At 34.3% G+C, this 22,356-nt stretch overlaps 2 protein-coding genes and 1 pseudogene across 7 annotated transcripts; all 3 read left to right on the plus strand.

The window, feature by feature from the left end:
- The first annotated feature begins 4,137 nt into the window (after nucleotides 1-4,137).
- On the plus strand, nucleotides 4,138-4,888 carry LOC125190678 (brassinosteroid-responsive RING protein 1 pseudogene; annotated as a pseudogene).
- A 2,823-nt stretch (nucleotides 4,889-7,711) lies between these two features.
- On the plus strand, nucleotides 7,712-11,365 carry LOC125190677 (protein NDL1-like). Of its 6 annotated transcripts, none has more exons than XM_089059676.1 (12): nucleotides 8,534-8,661; nucleotides 8,742-8,841; nucleotides 8,936-9,033; nucleotides 9,183-9,271; nucleotides 9,407-9,467; nucleotides 9,551-9,637; nucleotides 9,729-9,806; nucleotides 9,934-9,990; nucleotides 10,107-10,162; nucleotides 10,279-10,414; nucleotides 10,656-10,912; nucleotides 11,100-11,180. In XM_089059676.1, the coding sequence occupies exons 1-11, from the start codon at nucleotides 8,572-8,574 to the stop codon at nucleotides 10,875-10,877; spliced, it is 1,074 nt and encodes a 357-aa protein (XP_088915802.1). In that variant the 5' UTR covers nucleotides 8,534-8,571; the 3' UTR covers nucleotides 10,878-10,912; nucleotides 11,100-11,180. The 6 variants fall into 6 exon arrangements, with proteins under 6 accessions (XP_047943984.1, XP_047943988.1, XP_088915804.1 ...); XM_089059677.1 differs by lacking the exon at nucleotides 11,100-11,180 and adding an exon at nucleotides 11,245-11,365 and having other exon boundaries at nucleotides 8,535-8,661; XM_048088027.2 differs by lacking the exon at nucleotides 8,534-8,661 and adding an exon at nucleotides 7,712-7,924 and having other exon boundaries at nucleotides 10,656-11,180.
- A 7,358-nt stretch (nucleotides 11,366-18,723) lies between these two features.
- Nucleotides 18,724-21,801, plus strand: LOC125189479 (inactive protein kinase SELMODRAFT_444075-like). Its single transcript, XM_048086752.2, has 8 exons — nucleotides 18,724-19,077; nucleotides 19,301-19,455; nucleotides 19,556-19,650; nucleotides 19,742-20,637; nucleotides 20,710-20,870; nucleotides 20,955-21,182; nucleotides 21,254-21,403; nucleotides 21,492-21,801. Exons 1-8 carry the CDS (start codon nucleotides 18,924-18,926, stop codon nucleotides 21,528-21,530), a joined length of 1,878 nt encoding a protein of 625 aa, XP_047942709.2. The 5' UTR covers nucleotides 18,724-18,923; the 3' UTR covers nucleotides 21,531-21,801.
- The last annotated feature ends 555 nt before the right edge of the window (nucleotides 21,802-22,356 follow it).

Raw genomic sequence — 22,356 nt, forward strand, 5'->3', positions numbered from 1 at the left:
TATAAAGTATAAATACTCAATTCTAATAATCATTTACCGATTATAAGAAACAGAAAATCCTAATTGAATTGGTGAATTAGTTAATTAGTGGTAGTTAATTATCTTAAACATATAGTTCCATGTGGCTAGATAAAATAAATTATAAATAAATAAAAAAACTGATTAAAGCTGTAAAAGGTTTAAAATATTCAAATATTCGTGAACACAATGTAAGACAAATCTTTAAATGTCTATATAAATTTCGAGTGTTGGCGCATCGATCCTGGTCAAGAAGAAATTCCTTTGTTTCTGTGGAGATATTAACAAAAATGAGACGAACTCAACTGCTTGGATATCTTTTTAAAGAGTGAAACTTAGTACTTTCTCCGTTTTTTTTAAAAATAACAACTATTTCTATTTTGAATCGTACCTTAAAAATAAAAATTTTAATTTTTTTCTATTTTAGAACATAGATCCCACAATCTACTAACTCTATTTTAACTACTTTTTCTCTTCTTCTCTATTACTTTATTCATTTTTCTTTTCGTCTCTCTTACTTTACTAATTCTTCTCACTAACTTTATTAATTATGCATTAAAACTCGTGTCGTTTCAAATGTTTTCATTTTCTGAAAACAGAGGGAGTAGTTAGTACTACTAGATATTTATGCCTATATAAAAGGCGAGTTTTGGCCATTATTTAAAATATTTGTAAATTTTAGGTAAAATTTTGAATATTTATAAATTTAGGATTTTTAATGTAATTTTATATTTAATTTGTGTAACTGTAAATTCAGTCATGAAATTGTAACAGCCATATTACTCATAATTCTATTAATGATACGTTGAATTCAGTCATGAAATTGTAACAATATATTCCTCATAATTTTATTAATGATATTTCAATTTAAATTTTTTACTGTTGCACATACATTTAAATTTATTAGACCACCGTAAAATCAAATTAAACATTTGCCTATGCAACTAATTTCATGTACTTAATGACACCATACGTTAATAACTGAAACTATATAAATTAGACCATGGTAAAATCAAATTAAACCTTTCTCTATGCAATTAATTTAAGGTACTTAAGAGCATCCCCATCTGTGCTCTTAAATAAGAGCACAGAGGTGGGCCCGGACCCACTTTTACTCCTTGTCCTTAGGCAAGAGCACGACACTCACATCCATGCTCTTCCGCGAGGACAAGCTCAAAGGTCCCACTATTCTATTATTTAATTTAAATACTTCAATTACTAAAAACATTTCTACAATTAAAAAATATATTAAAATATAAAAATTACATAATTAAATCCTAAAAAATAAAAAATACATAATTAAAATTCTAAAAAATAAAAGTACATAATTAAAAAGTGAATTTTGGGGTGAAAATTTGAAAAATAAATTAAAAGTGTGTAGAAAACGAATATAATTTATTGAGAAGTGGGAAAATATATTTTTTTATAATTAAAAAATGGTTTTTTAAATTAAATTCAAAATTTTAAAAAAAATTACAAAAAGAAACGAAATTGCCATTGGCCAATCGTGTGCCGCCACGTAAGGTTGCTCAGCGGCACGGACGTGCTCTTAGCTAAAGAGCAGCGCCGTGCCACTGGCACGGACGGACAACTCGCAGCGGCGGACGGACGAGCTCGTGCTCAGCGGCACGGACGGACGGACAGACGGACGCCACCGCTGCGGATGCTCTAACGTTAATATTTAGGAGACTTTTGAAACTTTTATTGTTTTATTTAAATTTGGAGAAGTTTAAAAGTTATACTGAATATTAAATTTTATTTTATTTTGGTCTATAAATATATGAAATGTGGTAGCTATTATTCCACTCACTCAATATGTTATTTTTTTTTATTTCTATTACATTCTCCGTTGAATTTTCTTTGGTTTCAACTTCCAGTTAAACTTTATTCTATGATTTCTATAAGCGTGATTGAATAATTTTGATTAACTCTTATTGTTCATGTAATTGCAGGAATTATATACACTACGTGTATTGCGGTGTTGGAGGTAGGGGTGGGAATACGGGTATCCGTGGATACCCGACCCGAAAAAACCGGGTACCCAAACCCGAAAATCATCGAAATATCTATCCAAAATCCGCCCCGATATATTTTCGGGTACTCCAATACCCGCCCCGGGTATCCATACCCGACGTATTGGGTACCCAAATACCCGGCTCTTTACAAGTGTTATTAACTAATTAAAAAATTCAAATTTTATATATTAAAATAAATACAGAAATATTTAAATTGACTGATATCTTTAATGTTTCATTTATTTTAAAGTATACGGTTATATTTTTTGGGATTGGTTATGCAATATGTAAGTAAAATAATAAAAGGTACACATTTAATATAACTGTAGAAGCAACCAATAATATAATTCAAAAGTTAAAATAATTATAAAAACCACATGAGTTGGTTGTGTAATACGTAAAAGTCATTAAACAACTAAGAAAAATATAGAAGCATTCATTGCTAAACGCCTAAACCTAATTTAAAAATGCGTTTAAATAACAAATTGGATATTCGGGTAATACCCGATACCCATTCGGGTTATCCAATACCCGATTTATCTCAAATTTCAATACTCAATCTCATACCCAATCCCATAAAATTGGATATTGGGTATCCAAAATCCTGCGGGTATCGGGTCGGGCATGGGTAAATCCAATACCCGATATCCGTATTCCCACCCATAGTTGGAGGCAATTATTTATCCATAAACATTTCATGTAGGTATGAGATTTGTAGTTTATTTTGAGAATTGATATTGAGTTGTCAGCGCCTCCTTCATTTCAATTATATATCTAAAAATTAAAAAATAATATATATGTCTTGTGAGATAATGAAATTTGATGTCGAATCGTCAATTGATTGAAAATAAGAAACAAATGGATCGATGCGCAGGATGCGGCAAAAGTAGATTACAGAAAAAATGAACGGATTGATGAAGAAGCAAATGCGACAATGTGCTTATGTTTGGTTAAGGTTTCTTTTTCTTTATTTAATTTGTAACTATTTTGAAGTTTGTGCTTAGAGTTTTAAGTGTTGGGCATGGTTTTCGAACTAATTTTCATGCATAACTATTGTAAGCAGTATATTTTTTTTAAGCGTGAGAGAGATTGTGAATGTCTTAAAAATTCTAATTTGTACTTGCATACTTAGCTACTCTACATATATATTTAATGACTCTTTAGTGTGGATGATTATTTGTGTATTAATATTTTGATGTGAATGATACCGAAGTGTTAATGTTGTCCATTAATACACCATACAATTATGATAGTTGGTTATTGGAAACTTGGAATATTTTTTTATAAATATATGTGCATGCATTTGGTTGGTTATAAAGTTGTTTAATTCTATATTTTGATATTATACATTTAAATTGTTTTACATGTTTGTGATTTCTAACCCTTAGATAATATTATAATTATATTTGATTTTAAGTAATTAATTTCAAAATATAAATTTACTATGACAAAATTATATCATTCTGTACATTGTACGGGTTTGACACAAGTTCTAATAATTATGAAGTTAGAATAAATAACAGAAATTTGGACCTTAGCTGTTTGTTCTAGATTACAATAACAATAAATAAAGTTGCCTAATTAATAATTGCGCTTTATTTTGTGCTGTAACGACCATTTTTTTGGCTTCTTTTTAAAGCGTCATCTTTTTCCTAGTCAGTCACACCTTGAATTTAATATTGCTCGTGATACTTGTTTGCAATAGTTTACGTTGAATAAGTTCTAAATAGCTAATTGAATATGTCTATGTTGTATCGCTGTAAATTGTAACATTAGAAATCAAATAGTGAAATAGAGAGAATAAACTCCCCTGCCCTTGTACATATTGCAGAATATTACTCATAATCTTCATTTTTGAAATAAAACACTTCATAGAGAAAGTGAATTAAATTAGAATTTGAAAAAGGGTCCCGGTCACGGTCCCTCAACTATAACCTGGAGTGACATCTAATTAGTGAATCATTTAATTTTTGGGGCTGTAAATAAATAAAAGCAAAAATTGTAAGAGTACAACTAAAACTCCATGCCCACTTTCGTCATTTCACTTCAGCCCTTCCATTTCTATATATACACAGTCAGTCTTTCAAAATTTCATTCCAAATAATTTTTCACGCACTAACAGAAACCATTTCAAAAAATATCATTCTTGAGAATGGGATTTCCAGTTGCATTCAGTGATTCACTTCCCAAATTGGTGCTATATATGCTGATGGTATTAGGATTTGTGCAGAAATTTGTGTGCGCTCTGCTATCTTTTTTACGGCTGGGGAATTTTCTGGAGCCGGAAACGGCGCCCGATTATTCTAGCGCGGCGCTCATCCGTGAGCTGCTGCCGGTGGTGAAGTTCGCAGATTTGGAGCAGGATCTTGACGCGCCGGCGTCGGAGAGCTGCGCGGTGTGCCTGTACGAATTCGGCGGCGAGGACCAGATCCGGCGGCTGAGGAACTGCCGGCACATATTCCACCGGAGCTGTGTGGACCGGTGGATGGACCACCATCAGGAGACGTGCCCGCTCTGTCGCATGCCTTTCATACAGGAGGCATTCGACGAGCGAATATGGCTAGCCTCCGGCATCTCCCATCTCTACTCCGACTATTCGCTAATTACGCCTGGTTTGTAGATATTCCTAACACTCCGCGATCAGGAGTCCCAGTCCCAGTCCCAGTCCCAGTCCCAGTTGAGAATTTTAAATACTAATAAAATGTGAGTAAAATGAATCAGTAGAATCTGGAGTTTGTACCGAACAAAATGCTACACCTTAACTCATAATCACAAAATGTAAATATTGTAGTATGAAAGAAAAGACCGAAAAATATGGCAATTCGAAATGAAAGAAGCACAAGATAGTTTTTGAAGATCAGTTTCTTTTTTGATTGTTATGATTTGAAGAATAATATAGTAGCTGTATAAATTATGTTTTTCACGAGAGCCCTGAGAATAATGCCTTGAACAAACTAATTACCAAGTAATCCACGTTCACATATGCATGTATCATGTATGTATGTAATTAATATGCAAAATAATATTGAAAGGTGTTGACTTAGGTGAGACCAACGTATTCATGGAGTAGTAATAGTGAATTACATTAGTGGATGACTTTTTGTAATGTGATTTGGTATTTGTTATTGAATAATGGTAACAACGTTGGTCCTACCTAATTAGGACTAAGTTAGTGGACTAGCGGTTAGGCCGGATATTGTCCTTCCTCTTTAATGACTCTCTATTTTATTTTGTGATTATCCTAATCAAGTTGTAATTAAAATAAATCTTTCTCATCTATAATGATGCACAACAATGACAATACGATGTTATGGGTAGTGATACAATATAAACTTATATATTGTACAAATTCAAAACTCATCAACACAGCTTCAACACAATATCAACACAGTGTAAAATTTCAAGATTTTAATGTCAACCCAGTATCAACACAATATCAACACAACATCAATCATTGACTACCGTTGAAATTCTGTTGACATTTTCCTGTTGATGCTTTTTTATGATCTGTTAACATTTTTTCAATGGTTCAGATCATAGTTTTGAGTTTGTACAATATTTATAGTTTTCATTTGATCGCATCCCAAGATGTTATTGTGTAAAGAAGTTTATTTATATTCCTTTATAAAAACGACAAAGTGATGGAGTGGTGTTTCTAATTCAAAGTTTTATATTTGAATCTCACCAACATTTTCAAAAGTTTAGATTTGTTATACAGACTTAGTTTTTAAGTTCAGTTCACCACTGCACCTAAATATGGTACAAATTATTGCAAGAGAGCTGGAATTTATTCAAAGCATACTTAAACTATCCATTATAATAAACACTCTGATTTATTAACTTTGTGAAAATAGTTAGTTAGAGGAAAAAAGAAAATTGTCCATTAATCATAACTTCTGACATCATTTTTAAAAATAGTGAATTAAACTATTATTTCCGTACCTTAAACGATTAAAATTCGCATCATATTTATTGCAACTTTCGTATATCTTTATCGTATAGATAATAATAATCTAGAAATCAACCAACATAATAACGCCAATAGTCAATCAAAAATTATTATTCAAATAAAAATTTTAGCAAATTTAGTTTGTAGGATAATTGCAAAAGGTATACAAATATAATTTACTAATTTTTTACTTTTTTTAAAGTTATAAGATTATCAGAAATTAAATAAAATTAGTAGTATGTTTTAAATGATACTTCATCTGTCCATGATTAAATATTTCATACTATTTGATTAGGATTAGGGATGTCAATCGGGCCGGTCCATCGGGTTTTGGGTCGGCCCTACTCGGATTGCAGGTCAATCGGGTGCGGGCTAGTCGGGTTGTGAATTCTTTCGGGTTATAAAAGTTCAACCCTAACCCTAAAAGCTCGGATTTTGGGCTAGCCCATCGGTAGGGATGTCAATCGGGCCGGCCCATCGGGTTGCGGGTCAATCGGGTGCGGGCTATTCGGGTTGTAAAAGTTTAACCCTAACCCTAAATGCTCGGGTTTGGGGCTAGCCCATCGGGTTAATCGAGTTGCTACCGATAAGATTAACATGCGATCAATCCAATAAATAATGATGAAGATTAGTTATATTCATAAAATGTAAAATATTTAATCATGATAAATTTGAGATATATGCTTAAACTCAATCATAAATATGATCAAATACCAATATTTGAGATATTTCGTGAAATTTTAATGCATGTTTTAGAAATTTAAATATTTTTTAAGTGAATTTGAAGTTTTTAATTTATTTATCAATTATTATATTAATAAAAAATTAATATATAATTTGTATATTTAATATAAAATTGAAAGTTATATTCTTAGTTATCTATATTATAAAATCAATCAATGAAGTGTCGAATTAGGAGTAAGAAATAAAATAATAAAAATTTTATTGGGTTTTTTGGGGCCAACCCATCGGGTGTTCGGGTCTGGCCCTAATGGGTCGCGGGTTAATCGGGTGCGGACTAATCGGGTTTTAATTTTATCGGGTTAGAAATTTCCGGTCCTAACCCTATAAATTTGGCAGGCTATTCGGGCCAGCCCACTGGTTACGGGCTACATTGACATCCATACTCTTACTATATCTTCTCTTTTATTTTAAGCTCTTTATTTTAGTTTTAACACATCAGTTTTCTAAATTTCGTGCCCAAAAGAAATGTCTATAGTACCTTAAGCTGGACGAAGTATATTCTAATTTTAAAAGTTGATAAAAAATGAAATGAATATTACTCCCTCCGTCCCAAGGAAGATGACCCATTTTTTGGACGACATGAGATTTTATGAAAATTTATTTTGAGTGTTGAGAGGAGAGAGTAAAATAAGAGAGAGGGAATAAAGTAAAGATAAAAATGTTTCCATTTTAAATAATGGATCATCTTAACTGGAACAAACTAAAAAGAAAAGTGAGTCATCTTCAATGGGACGGAGGGAGCATATAAAAAGTGATATGTGAAGTAGTAGTACTAATGGTAAAAGCAATATAAAATGATGATGAAGGAAAAAATAGAAGACAAAATAGGGATGCAGGTGGCAGAAATATTCCATCAGAGCTGTCGGGAGTAAACGGAGGTTAGATTCTTTCACCGCAGTCAATCACGGATCCCTTGCTTCCTTCAAAATTACACAAATGCCCCCGCTTTCGAAAAAGAAGAAAAAGAATTACAACTCAGAACAGATAGAGACAGAATCACAGTGGAAAAGGAGTTGCCCGACGAATCAACAACCTCCTCTTCTCTCTCTCTCTAATGCGCTTCTTCGTGTCTATGGAGGAGACATTCAGAGCAGCAAACAATTAGTCTGTGCTGTGTGAAGAAGAGGCCGCGGCCATGCCTGAACCCTGCGCCGCTTCTGCTTGCCTCGACGTTGAGACCATTTATCTCGGCGGAAAGGTTCTATTCCATCTATTTTTACCTATTATTGTTTCAATTGCTATTTTCTACTTCCAATTTTTTAGAGAGGGAAACACCTTGTGTTTTGATCAGGATTGAATAATCTGTTTCTACTTGAGCAATTTCTAGATCAGCTTCTGTTTCTGTATCTAGCATTCTTGAGGAATTTTCTTCACATTCTTTCTCTATATACAAGTCAATTTTCTTGTTTTCTGCAAAATATGCAGCTAGAAAAGAATTTAGTAGCTGCCGAATTCTTTGAATTGAATTGAATTGAATCGAATCTCATCTTCTGTGCATTGCATGTTGTTAGATACTTAACTTTAGGGATTTTATGATATTGGTGCTAACGATCTTTCTGGTTAGTTGTTAGTTTTTTGGTTTTTTTAGACCATTGGTAAAAACTGAACATTGTGAAAGATGTCATTTTCGTTGTTGAAATTCTGGCTCAGTACAGGCTGTAGTTATTCTGTCTGTTTCTTTTTCCCGTTGTTAGAAGTTGTCATAGAATCATAATAAATTTCAGTGTTTCTTTTCATTATCGAAATTTATCCGTTTAAATCTTTTCATTTTCATCGATTATGAGCAATCTGCATCAACAAGTGGTTGAGTTCACATGAATTCTCTTTTCATAAAGATAGCAAACAATGGTATTTGCCTTTGCCAAAAGGGTAGTCATTAAGCAATCTTTTCAACTCATTTGGAACATTGTTTCTATATGGAGATTGGAGAACATAGTAATGTTATAGTTTTCAAACTATTTGGAATGTTGATTGTGGCAGTTTCTTAATGCCCATTATTGATTTTCATGGATCAGGAACATATTGTACGGACTGGGAGTGGCTCTGTTTCAGTTATAGTGTATGGAGATCCCGACAAGCCAGCTTTAATCACTTATCCTGATTTAGCTTTAAATCGTGAGTTCTGTATCAACCTTGGTGGTCGCTTTTATTCGTTTGGATGTGTGCTTGCCAAATTTTACAAGCCAATTGTGTCTTCTCTGTCGTGCAGACATGTCCTGTTTCCAAGGATTGTTCTTTTGTCCAGAAGCTGCAACTTTGCTGCTTCACAATTTCTGCGTTTACCATATTAGTCCTCCAGGACACGAGGTCCGTAAATTAGCCTGGCTGTGCGTGTTGGCATAGTAAACTTACCCTTTGGCTCATACATTCTCCAACTATTATTGCATTTTTATACATACACTGAATGATATAGCTCACTTGATATTTAACTTCGACTCTGGTAAGAGTTCTTGCAGTTGGGAGCTGCAGCGATTTGTGCCGATATCCCTGTGCCTTCTCTCAGTGACTTAGCGGATCAAATTCTTGAAGTGCTTAACTATTTTAAGTATGTCTTGTCTTTTTCTTGTGTTGACTTCACTGTCTGTTTTAAGTTATGATTGGACTTCTAAGTTGGGTTGGTACTAACTCGAAATGCCACTAGTCATATGTCCCTGATAAGATGACTTCTAATTTTATTCAGGCTTGGTGCAGTTATGTGCATGGGCGTAATGGCTGGAGCTTATGTTCTCACCTTATTTGCTGTATGTTGTACTTGGATCTGTTTCACAATATCATTCTTTTTATGTCCCCAATTTTTCATATAGTCGGGAAATATATGTTACAGATGAAATTTAGGGAGCGAGTTCTTGGTTTGATACTTGTTTCTCCTTTATGTAAAGCTCCATCTTGGACAGAATGGCTGTGCAATAAGGTATCATTCTCAGATTCTCAATCAGTATTGTATGCAATGCAGATTCTCAACTCATAAAACTTGAGGTGATACTAAGATATGACATTTGCAGGTGATGTCAAACTTACTCTATTACTATGGAATATGCAATCTGCTTAAGGATTGTTTACTTTATCGGTACTTTGGCAAGGTATTTAATATCTTGTTAATCAGTGCACTATCCCATATCCTGCCCCATTTTGTAGATGCCATCTTTGTTGATATTGATTGAGATATTGCTAGTAAGGTTTTATGAGTAACGTTTATTTGTGTTTCAGGAAGTTCGTGGCAATGGTGAAGTTCCAGAATCAGACATAGTTCAAGCATGCAGAAAAGTTAGTGCTTGATACATGTAGTTTCCACTATCTAGGCCAAATAATGCTATGTTTTTCTCGTAGTAGTATGATTTTCTATGCTTAAATTGTTAATATTAATTGTTTGAGTTTTCCAGCTGCTTGATGAGAGGAAGAGCTCAAATGTTCTGCGGTTCCTTCAAGCAATAAATAGGTATCAAAGGCTGAAAATATGATTATATACAGCCCAAGTTTCTTGATGGCTTCTTCACTTTTGCATGTTCAAGAATTTTAGTCATTTTTATCTCTTATTCTTTTGCTGATGAACAGTAGACCTGACATTACTGATGGGCTGAGGACGCTGAAGTGTCGAACTTTAATATTTGTTGGAGATGATTCTCCTTTCCATTCAGAAGGTCTTCACATGGCTGCTAACTTAGACAGAAGATACAGTGCCTTGGTAGAGGTATGCAATATGGATCAAATGCAACATTGCCGCCTTTGTTAATAAGTAATGCGGAAAAATCTGATATTAACCCTAAAAATTGGAGGGTACAAAATATAGAAGGTTGTTCATGCTTGTGGATTTGATGTAGTATTGACAATAATTATATTAGAAAATGTGATGTATTTTTATGTATCGCCTCATTGCTTGTAAAAGGTTCCAATGCTGTTCTAATGGAAGAATATTATTACTTACTACACAGGTTCAAGCTTGCGGGTCAGTGGTGACCGAGGAGCAGCCATACGCAATGTTGGTGCCAATGGAATATTTTCTCCTAGGTTATGGTATACACAAACCGAATCATTTTAACGGGAGCCCCAGGAGTCCACTTTGCCCTACGTGTATCGCCCCAGAACTCCTCTCTCCAGAAAGCATGGGATTAAAGCTAAAACCAATCAGGACTCGCCTTTCATCGCAAAGATAGAAGCAGTCACTTAATTACCATTTGTAAATTGGAAGGTTCGTATAACACGTTCGTTCTATTTTTTTTTTTTTTTTTTTTTGCCAGGCCATCGTGTTAGGGCGATTGAGGAGGGTAGATATTGTTTTAGATTGTAGTTATTCTTGATTGAACATAGGGTTGGGATTGTTTTAGACTATTCTTTCGTGTGTAGTTAGTTATGCAATTCATGACTTGATCTGTTAGATCCGTAGACGACTACAACGACCGTGACATGAGCAATAAAGAATGGAGAGAGTGGACTCTAGTTGCTCGAATTATCTGGCATCTATTTGTGTTGTCAATTTTGTTATTGTTTATATAGAATAGAGATTTGATCTTATTCCCTTAGGTTTGCAAGCACATGGAGCTGGGCTGGCAATATGCTTTTAGTTTTCATGGACAACGGTAATGTGATAGCTACTTCATACCTTTATATTAATGTAATGGATACAATCAAATATCTGTGATCACACTGCACTCAATTATAAATGTATACGAGGGGCAGTGATCATGTAACGCCCCACTTTTTCAAACCCTAATTTTCGGGTTATAAAATTTTTGCATTAAATGCCTTAAATGCTATGATATGTGAATTATTTGATGAGTGATTAATTGCATAAGTGTCTTGTGACCTAATTGCGTATGAGAATGGAGTTTGAGTTGAATAGTCAACTTGTTGAAATGTTGACGTGGCTATTGAATAGTCAAAAATGTGGAAAAATGATGTGGCCGTTGAAAGGTCAATACGATGAGAAAATGGAGTAGAAGTGAAGAGATGATTGTTTTAAATATGTGATTACTTGATGCGGAGAAATATAATTGTGGGAGAATTATTATTTATTACCGAAGGGATGAGTGAGAAAAATAATAGGAGCATTAATTAAAGCATGTGGAATTTTCGGCCATTATTATTATTTTGGAGGAGAAATAATATTATTCTTGGATTTAATTATTTGTTTGGGATAATTATCCAAATTAAATCCAAAGTCCAAATACTCTATAATTCCTACATGGAATTTTCGAACTCCACCTTGATTTATTCCCATGAGATTTTCGAAAATCTCATAATTTAGAAAAGAGAGAATTATTTTATTTATTTGATTCCTTATTTATTCTATTCCATGAATAAATATAAATATGCTAAAATATCCTAGCATATCTTGCCAAATCTAAGAAGATATTGTCATATCCTAATTAAATTAGGATTTGAATTTATTCCTTGTGGGAAGAGGAAATACACGCCACTTTTCCTTTTAATTGGGGAAGAATATTATTATTTTTTCTTGCTCCGTGATATATTATTCTGCTCCGTGAAATATTCAAATTAAATCATAGGCTATTTATTTAAGCCTAATTTTCGAAAATCCTCCCACTTCTCAACAAACTTAACGCCACTCCCCCATATTCTCTACCAAATCTTCCAAATCTTTATTTATTTAATTATTTGGATATTATTATTGGTGACTCTATAAATACATGAGAGATTCTAACCCTAGCACTCACAAAACCGGCGCCCCACTCCTCTACAATTTTCGAAAACTTCTCTCCCAATTTCTCCAAGTTTTCTTCAAGTTTCTTCAAGATTTCTTCATCAATTGAGAAGAATTCAAGTGAAATTCAAGAGATTATTGAAGAATCAAGACTAATTCCTTGTTTCTACCGTTCGTTCTTTTGGAAAAGGTACTTTAAATATTGATCTCCTCTTCTTCTACCGATTAATCGGTATTCTTGAGTCCACATGCATTTGGATGAGTGAAGGGGAAATAAATTGATGAGATTTGGGATGCATGGATGTGTGTGTGTGTGTTTTTGACCGTGTGTGTGTGTGTGTGTGCACGCCTCGGTTGGCGTGCACAAGTGTGATGATCGTGTGCGTATGTTGTGTGTGTGGAACACTCATGCGTGACACGATTTAATGGTGAATTTGGAGTTGTTATTTGAATAAAAATGATATGCTAATCATACTTTGATTTTGATTGATGATTTTGAAAATAATCGATGGGAAAAAGGGGAAACGTGAGATCATGCATAATATTGAAATCCATGATTGAAACTGATTTGTGATACGCCTAATTTAAAGGTGATACTTCGCGCTCTCAGCGTGATAAACGAGGAGAAGAGAATTCTATCGAGCTAAACCTACGAGGTGGGCTTTCTTTTAAAATAAGGACATTGTCCTAAACTGATTTTGATGAGAATGAAAGATGTGTTATCATGCCTTGATTTGTTTTGTCGTGCCTATCCCTCGTGGCTATGCCACTATTGATATAATCGAATTCGGGTCCTTGTAGAGCCGCAGACTCTACTTGGGTTAGTGTACACCAATGTTAGACCGAGAGTCAGCGTACGGGTTGGCCGGTCTAGTGACCTGGATTGCGGCCGCATTCCTTGTCATGTAGAATGGGGATATGGTAAACGTCTATGAGAAAAATGGTTGCGCGACCGTGATATTTGAGAAAGAAGATATTTTGGTGCCTCGGGTCTTTCTAAAGTTAAAACCCCGATGGACACTTGAAAATGGCATGATAATGACTGTATATGTGATAAAACTGTTTTCGGCAATGAGCCCATTGAGTATGATTATCGTACTCAGCCCTGCATGTGTTTTCCTTATATGCAGGTTGAGTGGTGACGAGCGGGCGGCGGTGTTGAGTAGAGAATAATATGATAATCTGATGGTAATTAAGGTGTCGTTGTGTCTCCATACATAGCCTCACTTCTTTCTTGGTCGCTTCCGCTATTTTATGAAAAATTGTGATCTTTTATTGGGATAAATACTGTTATTTCGTGGGTATATTTTGGGTATAGAACACTTGGAAATATTTTGGAACCTTTGCTACTTTGGAGCATCTATGGTGATAGCCTTTTATTGGATTCCTTTGCTAAAGCATTATTTCTTTTCCTATTAAATTGTTCATTAAATGCTTTGGTAAAAATCTCTTTTCAAATGGAACCCTAGCCTATGATCTTTGATGCATTTAAGTCTGTTTAGATAACGATCGCCGCATTTATTATACCCTAGATGGGCGGGTCGTTACAGATCAATTGCTAACTCATCATTTAATTGTTAACTACAACTAATTTAAGTTTATAGGATTTTAGAAAACATGTGGTCTACAATTTGCCACGTGTAATTTTCGTTTTTATTATTTAAATCGAAAAAGATAAAAAAAACTTCAAATTAGGGAATGTCAATATAGTGTTTCGAATATATCAGCACAATGCTTTGAGAATGTCAACACAATGCTTTAAGAATGTTAACCCATTGCTTATATTGACTATCTACATGTATTATATTGACATATTTTATATAGTATGTTGACATTTCTGCTGTACGAAAAAATTAAAAATTTTCGAAATTTTTTCAAATTTTGACGTCGGAACATATGCATGTAGGATATCTTTGGAATCCTTATAAAATTATCTTTAATTTGATATATGTTATATGAATTTAAAGTTTTGGGATTTCTTTTAAAAGTTAGTTATAACTAATTTTGTAGTTAATTGACATTAATACTCCTATTGATATTTTTTGGAATTAATTCTATGGCATTATTGACGTTTTTTGTTGATCGTATTGACATTTCAGGGTTGATGATCTATACCTTTAATTTGAATATCTAATGGCTATTATTTAATTGTAGTTAGTAATTAAATATTGAGTTAGCAATATAACACTTCCATGTATATGCGTATTAGATTACTAAGGAGTGATCAATTGTTAACTAATTAGCAATCCCAAACTAAGACTAAATCTTAGCCATTAGATTAGAAGATCTAGTGGTTGAAATAATGTCACATGAATTATATTTTTAATTAAGAAAATTAATAAATAAAATTAGAGGGTATTAATGTCAATTCCCTCTCATTAAAATCATCTTAAAACTTTAAATTTACTTAACTCTCTCGATTTAAATTATTTTTTTGCAAAAAATATATCAAATTAAAGATAATTTTATAAGGATTCCAACGAAATCTCAATTGCATATGTTCCGACGACGTTCAGATGATGAAATTTGATATTTTTTATTTTAGTTTTAGTAAATGTTGATAACCAGATTTTTATCAACAAATATATCAAAAAATCTCAATAAAACTATGTAAAAATCTCAATACCATGTAAAAATTTCAATAAATATGTGTTGATATTTTTTTGTACTAGTGTTGATATTCTTTTGTCATATTGTTGATATTTGTAATACACTATGTTGATATAAAAAAATATTCACGAAAATTATCATATGATAACATAATGACGATATTACCTTTTTGTTGATATTTTGTCTACTATTTATTGAGATTCGTAAGATTAATCTCATCCACTCATTTTAAAATTTAAGGATGAAGATTTGGGCTTGATTTTGAATTAGAGTGCTATAAGCATTAGAATATGACCCTTAGGTGGTGTTCGGTTTCCAAGATAAAATAATACAAGATACAATCTAAGATTGAATTGCGAGATTATATAGGGGGTTAGCTATGACTAATTATCCCATGATTATTCATCTAGGATTGAGTTATGGGGTTGAATCTCATGAACCAAACACACTACAAATTTAATCTCAGATACAATCTTGAAAACCGAACATCCCCTTAGATTACTTGTATTAATCGAAGGTAAATACTGTTACAACTGCTAGTATAGTATGGCCTAAAATTAAGTGTAAAGCATTTTGGTAATTTAACGTGTTCTTGATAATAAGATTTGCATGGAATATAGTAAGGTAGTCATTATAAATTACTACGTAGTATAATAGATTATCTTTTTTTCTTCTATTAGTTTATTTACTTTTTTACCTATCCACTCAACACAGGAACATTAATTTCTTAAAGTCTAAAAAAGAAGTGCATCAGCTACAAAAAGATGAAAAAAATGAAGAGAGTATTAATCAATTAACAATAATTTATTATGAATAAAATTACGAAAACATCCCAAAAATTGACAATATATACGTGTAAACCGTCGAAGCTTGCAAATATTTGGGGTCACATCATGTGTATATATACTACTCATAATAATTATATTATGTCTGCATTAAATTTGAAACATAATTAATTTGTGTCGACTCCTTATATATAGAGGTAATTTGGGCTTTGATTTGGTATACTAAATGATCTTCATTATTCTGAGTTAAGGGATTGATAGAAGTGAGTGATAATGATCAAAATGAAAGGTGCAGTATGTATAGCAATATTGTTTTTGTTGCTGTCTGATTTTGCAGTAAAAAGCAAGGGTGTGGAAATATCATGTGGTGAACAGCAAGGAACACAAAGGAAGATGATTCATGTCCAGATAAAGAAAAGGAGCCGTGGTTCGGGTGGCGGTTCGTCGTCTGCGCCTAAACTATCTTCCTATTCCTTTCTCTCTTTCTCCCTCTTATTTACCTTCTTCTTTGCATAGATGTTCATGCTATTACTTCATTCTGATTTCATTTCATCTTTTTCATTTCATCTTTTTCATGTTATTGATACTGTGTAATAAAGTTTGTTGTACAATGTTTATGTTATTCCTAGATGTCTACAATGTTGTGAAGCCAAAATGTAAATTGGTTTATACTATTACTATTTGAATTGGTTCCTAGAAAATCAAGGTGGAATGGATAAGATTACAGGAGTTCAAGTGCTGGATTAAATCTGTCAATCGGAATTAGATTCAAATATAAATAAATCGGAAAATTTATTAAATTGGAGGATTTCAACTATATGGTTTGACTCCAGCAATTGATTAGAATCAAAGTATAGTGGAGCGTTAGTAATTGAATAAGGGATTCCAATTTTCAACATAAAATGATTATTTTAATACTTTAAGTCTCAGGGATGAATTGTTCAAAAAAAGTAGACTTGATAGTTAAAAAATTAGAGAAATGTGTTAAAAACTTAAAATCAATCAACAACACATCACACAAATGTTAGCACACGGCAACTATACCCTCATTCAGAACAAATTAAAGTGGAAAATAGTACTCCATCTTCATTGAAATAAAGTAGAAATAAGAGGAAAAAAATAAAAAATACTCATTTTGCTTAATTAATGTGTAAATTACGGCTAAAGTTTAAAAATATAGTATACTAGTAGTACATAAGTTTTAGCCAAAGCAATTTAAAATATGAAGTAGAAGGTTATCGCAAAAAATCAAAGGGTTATGTGAAATCATTCAATCCATGCAATCATAAGAATTTTTTATGTTGACTATCATGCAAAATCGTTCAATTCGATTGAGCGCATGAACATTTGATTTTTATTCAATTGACGTGATCACATGAAATATATATGAATCATTGATTTTTAGATGAATTTATGCCATTAGTCATTACACAAGATCGTTTAGTTTGCGCAATCCCATTAAACTTTGAATGCATATGAACTTTTATTTTTCACATGTATTTTGCACTAGCATGCGAAAATCGTGTAATTTGCATTCGATTAAACATGGACACAATTTTTAAAACAATTTCACTTGAATTACAAAGAAAATGCATGGTTCGAACCGGGGATCGATCTAGCACAGGCAAGCCTCACTCCAGCAAAGGCTTAGCCGGGGCCGGAGCCAAAACCAATATTCACCCCACCATGGCTGCCCCTCTTCGTCTGCTAGTTAGTGAGGTTGAAATGAATATGGGTTTGGGTTTGGGTTTGGGTTGGGCTTTGCCTTTGTTGAAGCCCACTTCCCAATCTTCAAATGCATACGTTTACATTATACCTTCTCTCTGTACATAATACTCCCTCCATCCCATTGAAGATGACTCATTTCCTTTTTAGTTTGTCCCAACTAAGATGACTCATTACTTAAAATAAAAACACATTTATCTCTACTTAATTCCCTCTCTCTTACTTTACTCTCTCCTCTCAACACACAAAATAAATTTGCATAAAATCCCGTGCCACCCAAGAAAGGGGTCATCTTCCTTGGGACGGAGGGAGTAATATTCATGCAAATTGATCATTTGAATTTCAATAATCATGTGCAAATCATCCCTAATTATTTTTAGTATGAATAAAATATTATGAATCAATCAAGGAATCTTATTGAATTATCAACGACAAGTACTCTAAATATTGGTATAATTAATAATAGGATTTGTAATTGAATTATTACTATACCATTTAGTGTACTTGGGGTTGACAATTCAGCAAAATTCCTTGATTTATTAATAAAATAAATAGGGATGATTTGCACTATCATATAGAGATTGAAATTTAAAATTATCAAAATATGCGTTGGAACATGTACTAAAATTCAAATCTTAATGCGCCTTACAATAATAAAGATAATACTACTACTGATTTACGACCGGATAGTAAAATTTAATGATAAAATTGTCAAAATTTAGATCATGGTATGGGCCAATTACCAAATATCTGTACACCAGCATAGTGTCTTGTTTGAACATATACAATACAGCTAATGTGATGGGGACATGAATATAAATTACTACCTCCGTCCCTCAAAATTTGCTACACTTTGACCCGACACGGGTTTTAAGAAATGTAATGGAAAGTGAGTTGAAAAAGGACGTGGGTCCTACTTTTAAAGTATTAATTTTATAATAAAATGTGAGTAGGAATGAGTTAGTGGAATATGGGGTCCACTACCAAAAATGGTAAAAGTGAAGTGTATCAAATTTTCAGGGACGGACCGAAATGGTAATATGTATCAAATTTTCAGGGACAGAGGTAGTCGGACATTTGAATAGGATGAACTAAACACATGTCATCTGATGTGGACTTCTCTCTCTCCACGTAGAATTATCATAAATTTATTAGTTGGTGAGATAAAGCTTTCATTATTACCAAACAAGATATTTGTTGCTCTTTGTGGTGTAGTAATTAGATAATTATGGTCCATATCAAATTCAGCATTTCAAAAAGTTGTTGTGCCACGTCAGCCAAAACTGCAGGCCACTTTTCCCCTTACTGTCACACTTCCTACATGATCTCTTCCATAAAAATGACTTTCAGTTATTGACTTAAAGATTGTTTTTTTCAGTGAGGAAACCAAAGAAAAATCAAATCTTGATGAAATTGAGATGAGTGGGATAGGCAGAAGCAGTGATGTTGTGGTTGTTGTTGTTAGGGCTGCTAAAGAAATTTCAACAACAGCTCTAACCTGGGCTTTGACAAATGTAGTTCAGCCAGGGGACTGTGTTAGGTTGCTTGTCGTCATCCCAATTCATACCTCAAGTAAACTTCCATTCTTTGCTCTCTTTGAAAATTTTGCTTCACCATTATTACTATTCTGTAACTAAATGATGGAGTTTGAGATCAATGTGCATTTACCAGTTTAATAACAGTTGAATCATTGCACTGAAACTTCCTTTTAGTGTGCTGTTAGGGAATTCTTCAAAGAAGTTGTGATAAAGCATTGCTCATATTGTTGTTATCTAAATTATTGAGCCTTTGATAGGTAAAGGTCTATGGGGAATTCCAAATTTTCATAGTGATTGCGCCACCGCATATTGGAGATTCATGTCAGGAACTATTGTAGAACAGAAGGAGTATATTGCAGGTATATGCAACCAGATGATGCACCAACTAAACCAAATCTATGATCCTGCAAAGGTGGTTCTTATGTGCTTTCCTCCCTAGCCTTGTTATTGTCTCGTTGATTCATGAGGCCGGCTTACATTGAGGCGTTGTGATAATGTTTGTTGCTGTGTAGGTAACGGTGAAGGTAAAGGTTGTCTTTGAATCCAAAGATGGAGTAGTGGCTGCTGAGGCCAAGAGGACTCAAGCACAGTGGGTTGTATTGGACAAGTAATACACATTGCCCCTTTTTTTATTGATAGTCGAATGCATTCTTGATTGTGTGTTCCATTTCACAAAATTCATACAAATCATTTGATAGGAGAATGGAGAGTGAAGCTAGCTCTTGCACTGAGCAGCTCGACTGCAACGTTGTACTTGTTAAGAACTCTGAGACGAAGGTCCTTAGATTGAACTTGATTGAGCCAAGAAGGCCGGATTCTGTGATGCTTAAGCATTCAAAATCAACTAAGAAACGTTTTATAGTCCCGAATGTGACTCCAACGAGCAGCCCTGAGAAGCTCTCCTCAGTGTCAAGCTTAGACAAGTTCGTGTCCTCAACATTCATGTCCGACATTGATTGGGAGCCAAAGGTGATGTACCACAACTACTATGATGATTCTGATTCTGAGTCAGACAGTGAAAATCACAGCTCTGTCACATCCATGGAAGACAACCTTAGTTCTTCAGCTGATGAATGTGGGAAGCTCTTGAAAGATTGGCTGCACAGATCCAGCAGCAAATCAGTGAATGTAAAGCCTGTAACTCGCCAACTTAGCGTCTCGAGGGATGTGAACGTTGATCTGTGCAGGAATGTGAGAGAGATGATATCACTGAACAGAAATGCACGTACGGATCCCCCTCCACTTTGCTCTGTGTGTTGCCACAAGTCACCATCCGTTGGGAAACCTCCTAGGCTGTTCACGTTCGCAGAGCTGGAACGAGCCACTGGGGGGTTTCTGCAGGCGAACTTCTTGGCTGAAGGGGGATATGGCTCAGTGCACCGCGGTGTGTTGCCTGATGGCCAGGTTATAGCTGTCAAACAGCATAAATTGGGTAGCAGTCAAGGCGACCGTGAGTTCTGCTCTGAAGTGCAGGCCTTGAGCTGTGCACAGCACCGGAATGTTGTGATGCTGATTGGATACTGCGTGGAGGATGGGAGACGGCTGCTGGTTTACGAGTACATCTGCAATGGCTCTCTGGACTTGCATCTATATGGTAAAATTTCATGATCAACTTCTTTTTCTACTTTCTGTGTGAAACTTATCTTGGATTGATTTGAATCTGCAGGAAGGAATCAAAGTCCATTAGAATGGGCTGCACGTCGAAAAATTGCAGTTGGAGCTGCTCGAGGGCTGAGATACCTCCACAAGGAGTGCAGAGTTGGATGCATAGTCCATCGTGATTTGAGGCCTAACAACATTCTCCTCACACATGATTTTGAGGCAATGGTAAGATGTGAATTGTTATGTCATCGCATTTTTTCACATTGTTTACACTAACCCTGTAATTGTATGGAAAATTGTGGAGAAAAGGTTGGGGACTTTGGACTAGCAAGGGTGCAGGCGGGTGATGGAGATTCGGGTGCAGAGAGCAGAATCATAGGAACATTTGGTTACATGGCTCCAGAATATGCTGAAACCGGGGAAGTAAGTGAAAAGGCGGATGTGTATGCCTTTGGGGTCGTGTTGGTGGAGCTGGTGACGGGGAGGAAAGCTGTGGATATATACCGGCCTAAGGGCGAGCAATGCCTTACAGAATGGGTACACATCTCTATCCATATTCTTAGAACTAAGTACGGCTTCTTTGATTATATGTAATATGAATGGAGCAGGCGCGTCCGTTGCTGGAAGAGAATGGCCTCTCCAAGCATGTGGATCCTTGCTTGAACAAGTGCTACTCGGAGAGAGAGGTTGAAGGGATGATGCATTGTGCGTCGCTGTGCTTGCAACGAGACCCTCACTCGAGGCCTCCTATGTCTCAGGTAAAACAATCATGCAGATTTCTTTTGTTGAAAAAAGCTACTTCGGTTTATACAAACTTGTGCTGAATGCTTTGATTGTGTGCTGCAGCTACTTCGGTTGTTGGAAGGTGACATTTCGATGAGATGAAATTAAATGTGTTGGAATTCAGCTTTGAATGCGTAGATATTGTTGAACTTGTGATAAAATAGACTACAGTTCAAAGCCCATTTTCCTTTATTTGATTGGAATTTGGCAAATAGCCTTACAATTTTTTTGAATTAGAATATGATTAATGCTATTGGTGGGTTGTTAGTGTAGATTTTAATATGCAAAATTGTATAAATAGAAATGAAGTTGGCGCGACTCATGAATGTGAATCCCTACAAGGAGATCAAGAATCGTCTTCTTGAATTCAAAATAGGGATGTATCTTATTTTGAATGATATTATCAGAATATTTAGCATTTCTAACGCCTTCAACAACTGATATCATAAGCTTTGTTTTCACTTTTCACAATGGGCTAATGAAACTGAACCAATATGCCTTGTTCTACCTCCACGTCGAGTCTTCTAAAACATTCAAACAGGCTGCACTCAAAAACACAATCGAACTTTGCTATAAGAACCTAAAGAGATTGCTAAACTCTTTAGCAACGCAAACAGAAATGCAAGCCAAATAATCTGTCACGTTTCAACCATAACTCTATTATCCAGTTGTCAAGTCAGCATTTTCATTTCAGCCACGACACCTACAATGCAATACAGGCATCCTCCTTTTTTCAGCCACAACTAAATGTCCAAAAATTAAAATAAATGTAACCAAAGACTACTATATACTTATGTCATCTTTTTAGTTTACATACAGAGAATATACTGAAACAATTTAACTCATACAGTTTATTGTTTTATAAAAGTAAATTCAACACAAATTGTATCGAACAATATCTGTATTGGCTTATGCTCCACGTCTCCAC

The sequence above is a fragment of the Salvia hispanica genome, chromosome 5 (genome assembly GCF_029641045.1).
Source record: "Salvia hispanica isolate PSC_SH4W2 chromosome 5, Shi_PSC_v1, whole genome shotgun sequence".
In the NCBI taxonomy this organism is placed as follows: Eukaryota; Viridiplantae; Streptophyta; class Magnoliopsida; order Lamiales; family Lamiaceae; genus Salvia; species Salvia hispanica.